A 4,654-nucleotide genomic window follows, 5' to 3' on the forward strand; every position below is an offset into this window, starting at 1 on the left:
TTTATTTTATTTTATTTTATTGGTTCAATTTTTATTGAAAAATTCAATCACTTCAATTAATTCAATAAAATTTAATTTATTTGATTTTGATTAATTTGATTCTATTTTTATCAAATACCCCTATTTAAAGTCCATATATCAGTCAGTTTTGGACAAAGATATTTCAAGAATAAAGTACTTAATTTGTGTATTATGAAAGTTGAATATGAAATTTGAATAATACCGAAACTTATTTACGCGGTTTAGTAAAATACCGTTAATAGAAGATATGAGCAATCTTTTATAGCATGAACAGAAACTCACAACATGGAACATAAAACAGAAGATCAGAAACTGCATTTTGAGAACAAATGAGTTTGAAAGTTACACGAAGACACACTTTGTCTCTGAATTGAGCTTGTTCTAGTTACTCAAAAGGAAACTTGATGAGTGAATTGGCCCAAAATCATTTTCCTAGTAGTCTCAAACTCAAAGGGGCAGCGAGTCATATATATGATTTACATTAATGACTTGCTCTTGCTCTGGTTTGTCACTTTCATTAGCTGTCTTGGACCAAATTACTAGGCTCACTCAAAACATACTTGGGCAGTTCATACTTCGCACCTGTAAAATTTAATGGAGTATGACACAACTACGAAGAAAGAAAGCATAATTAGTAAAGAAAACAGTTAAAACCTCGTTCATCATAACACACTGTCATATCGGCATTCGAAACTATGATTCCCGCACTGTCCACTATTGTTTGTGCCAGGCTTAAATCAGCTTCGGCAGCAGCTCGGAGTGCATCCCAGATCTCTGAGATATTATCAACTTACATTAATGCTTCTGGGAAGTTCATGGTAGCTATAGGAAACAAGTAGCACAGAACTAAACAAACCATAAAACTAGGTTCTTTTCCCTCAACTAAAAGAATCCACATAGGAATGCTGATTTGCTTAGCTGAATCATATTTTAGCCATTTACTAAAATTTTTATTGACATCAAGCTCAATTCAATCGCAAATGTTCTATTTACGAAGCTCAACTAGAGCCAGATGTTCTCATAATTATGCTCAAACCCAACTCCAAATTGATATTTAGATCACTGATGTCTATTATATATTTTCTAAGTTATTCATTTCAAGATACTAAGAACTTGTTTATGGACTTCTGTGAATCTGAACAAACTCAATATAAATGAATGTATTTACAAACTTTATAACTGATTAAAAAAAAAAACACAGTTTATGTTCAATTTATGAATTTAACAATACACACACACACTAATAGTATACATACACTATTAGTATAAACAGAGGTATGCATTTCATTCATATATAGCTCAAGTATACATTATACCGATTGAACGAGCAAGTAAACAAGCTATAACTTGTTCATGGGGCAATGTTACTGAATTATGTTCACAAAGAATGTTGTTATAGCATAAACTTTTCAACTAAAAATTAGCACCATTAGACAAATTTTGCACAGTTGTGCAGACTGGAGTATCCATATTGGATGCTCAACCCTTTGGCAATATAGCAATGCCTTTACCACCCAACTAGCTGGTTGGCTTTATGAGATTAACAATCCAAAAGCTTCATCCATAATAACAATCAAGTTTTTGTCATCAATGTTTGGTCCATCTATAATCCTAAACTTGATAAATTTCAAATTGAAAGAGGGAAATATAAGCTAGCAGGTCAAGATATAATAAACTGCACTACTGCAGATCTAAAAATGACCAACAAATTTGAGCAACTTAAATAGAATCTCTTTAATAATCCAGAATATTCTAGAAATATAATTTTTTTCCACTCCAAAGTCGTCTTACTAAAAAGATTCCTCTTTAAAGATTCCATTCTCATTACAATTGTTCAAATGATCTCTGAAAGAAATAGTCACTGACCGGCAGGTTGCAGTCTCCTGTTTGAAATTACCTGATACTCCTGAAGAATATCGAACCACTTGATATTGCCATCTAATTCAGGGTACTAATCATTTCTAATTGTATGACCAAATAAATGCACATATTAACATATTTCTGTATCATGTAATTGTTAACACAATGCTAATAATGCACCCTATTGAACAATGCATTGAATTTATGACAGTGGGAGATCATATGATTGTTATTCAGGATAAGTTCAGCAGCAATTATGAGCACCCAGTTTAGAACCATCACTGGCAGCAGCATATGTGAGATTTCACATATACCTACATAGACACACTATACGGCAAGCAAGATAGGCTAAAACTATCAATAGATAATAACAAAGGCAAAAGTAGAATTGATAAGATAAGCACCTTTTTGGCCACCGTAATGAGGGGCAGTGTCCCAAAATTCTTCACGCATCTGTTTAAGTTCAGCGCTAGTTATCGGTTGGGGATGCCTCCAGGATCTTGGCTTCCGCAATTTCTTAGTTGTCTCTGGATGCATTGAAGCTATATCAGATTGATATAGGTACAATCATATGAACTAAATTATGCATCAAATGCTGCAGTTCTCCATTATAGGCTATTGCTGGATATGTTGAGTATTTAATGAGAAAAAATGGTAATTTGATGGGAATGTGTTAACTTTGGGATTATTAGTTCCGGTGCAAAATGAATCAAATGTTTCCTACCTTCATCTCCTACAGACATTGGATATGAGCAACGCAACAGGTAGAACCAACTGGAGGGAGGTGCTAACATGAAAAAGATTGAAGTCTAACACATTTACAGTACATAGGACTCCGATTGGCTCATCCCATGCATGGAACATGCCGCTCAACCATATGTAACCAGTATACACATCGCACAAAATATTTTCCTTTCAAGAAAAATCACTTTGACTGTCTCGAAACTATGGTAAAGCCCTGATGGTTCCAACTTCTAACTATTTAGATTTGCAAGAAATCAATATCAGGAATTATTTAATACAAAAGGTTTCCAGATCTATGAATAAACATGACCCACAAAGAAAATCCTCTATGTTTTTATATAAAATTCAAGTGCTTGAGGAAAACTTCTTTCAGCACAAAAATAGTGGAACAAGATAAATTATACAGAGATCTAGCAGCCCCATTATCCATGGCACAACTAAAAGGGTAATAAAAGTTTTAATGCATGTATTTAACCTAAGACAGAAAACAAAATGAAAGTCACTAAGTGAATTATGATTAAATCCACCATTCGGTACAATTGGTGAACAAATGAATCTGGAATTCCTTTCCACAAGATCAATCAAACTGAAAGATTAGTTTCTTGTAGGAGAGCATGAACCAAAATCTGCATGTGTATCGAAAAAAAAACAAAAAAAAAAAAAGGAACTTGCTTCATACACATAATCAAATTCCTAGTGAAGTCAATTAAACCCAGTTTTCCAACATGAAAATAAAAAAGTAGGCCAAGGCCAACATATTTCAGAAACAAAATTGGGCTTGCTCTTGGTGATCTTTATTCAGTGTCAAAGAAACAAATAAGGATGCCTGCAAATATATTTCCTAGAAAAAATTCAGCCTCGTACTTGTTCTTCAATGGACTTTAGATTCGAAAATAGGTGAATAGTTGGTCTAAGGAGAAAAGCGCCTAGAGCACAAGAAGCTGACTTTTGATCTTTTTTTACCTAATGCTGATACTTGTTCCTAGAGTATTTTCTGTCATGAGTTATAGAATGTTGTAGTGCAGATTTTCTTGATGATTTCTATATCACTTAAGTTTCTCATTTCTACATGAATCGCCTACTTTCTGATAGCTAAACATAGTTCCTTTTCAGATATCATAAAAGAATATAAGCAATATTATATGCTCCAATTATCCAATCCAAAGCCAGACATGAAAACCATTCAAAGAAGATAAAAATATTCATTTGAATGAGAATTACCACACTAGTAGCTATCACTTCCCCTGAAACGCTCCAAACATTCTCAAAAAGGCATTGATCTCCAACTCAAACAAGAAAACTCTCCATTAAAAATCGTTTCATTATACACGGTCAATCCATCCTCCAGCAAAGAAAGTAAATATCTCATCGGATCTAATTGCCACCAATAGTAAGAGGAAACTGGATTTTTAAACAACAAAAACAAGTCTTGAACCCAGATGCTACAGCTACCCAACAGAACAGCGGCAATTCAAGAGCCAAAAAAAACAATTTTGCGCAACTGAGCAAAATAGAGGTCCAATTCGATAAAATCAATCGAGATGTAAACGACAGGAAATATCTATTCAGCTCGCCTTCTCCTCCTTTGACCGGAGTGGATCCAGCGCATCCCATCCTCGCGCGGTGGCGCCCCAATTGAGCCGATTACGGTCGAGCAGCTCCACCAGAAGAGTCAGAGCATGAGGCGATGGGGCGAATCCGGGAGAATTGGTAATCTTGAGAGGAGGAATCGTAGATCGATCTCGAAGCGAGCAAGGCGAAGGAGGTGGGGCTTTGGCAACTCGTGGATAATTGCATGGGTTTGGGGTGATTTGGCCTTTGGGCCATTTTATTTAATTTAGAGGTTCTGTAAATTTGCATCGGGACGTGTGACACAGTGAAAATGTAGTCGCCATCCATAAAGATTCCAATTATCTGATAATTTAGGGAAATAATATTTCACCCAAATAATATATTATTTTTTAAAAAATACTTTTTTAAAAATCAAACAAAATCAGACACTGCTGTATTAATACTGAGAAATGAAATG

The 4,654-nt window shown here is 34.6% G+C and overlaps 1 protein-coding gene across 1 annotated transcript; it reads right to left on the bottom strand.

Moving 5' to 3' along the window:
• Nucleotides 1–314: 314 nt before the first annotated feature.
• LOC122017346 (ubiquitin domain-containing protein 1-like) lies at nucleotides 315–4,437 on the bottom strand. Its single transcript, XM_042574930.1, has 4 exons — nucleotides 4,200–4,437; nucleotides 2,286–2,408; nucleotides 676–795; nucleotides 315–603 (listed from the first exon to the last, which is right to left on the bottom strand). The coding sequence occupies exons 1-4, from the start codon at nucleotides 4,237–4,239 to the stop codon at nucleotides 539–541; spliced, it is 348 nt and encodes a 115-aa protein (XP_042430864.1). The 5' UTR covers nucleotides 4,240–4,437; the 3' UTR covers nucleotides 315–538.
• Between the last annotated feature and the right edge of the window lie 217 nt (nucleotides 4,438–4,654).

The sequence above is a fragment of the Zingiber officinale genome, chromosome 8B, assembly GCF_018446385.1.
Source record: "Zingiber officinale cultivar Zhangliang chromosome 8B, Zo_v1.1, whole genome shotgun sequence".
NCBI classification, from domain to species: domain Eukaryota; kingdom Viridiplantae; phylum Streptophyta; class Magnoliopsida; order Zingiberales; family Zingiberaceae; genus Zingiber; species Zingiber officinale.

Coding starts and splice junctions, on each gene's coding strand:
- LOC122017346 (XM_042574930.1), bottom strand. CDS start 4,239: ATGGGATGCGCTGGATCCACTCCGGTCAAAGGAGGAGAAG. Junction 2,409..4,199: donor TCCGGTCAAAGGAGGAGAAG/GCGAGCTGAATA, acceptor CAATGCATCCAG/AGACAACTAAGAAATTGCGG. Junction 796..2,285: donor TCATTACGGTGGCCAAAAAG/GTGCTTATCTTA, acceptor ATAATATCTCAG/AGATCTGGGATGCACTCCGA.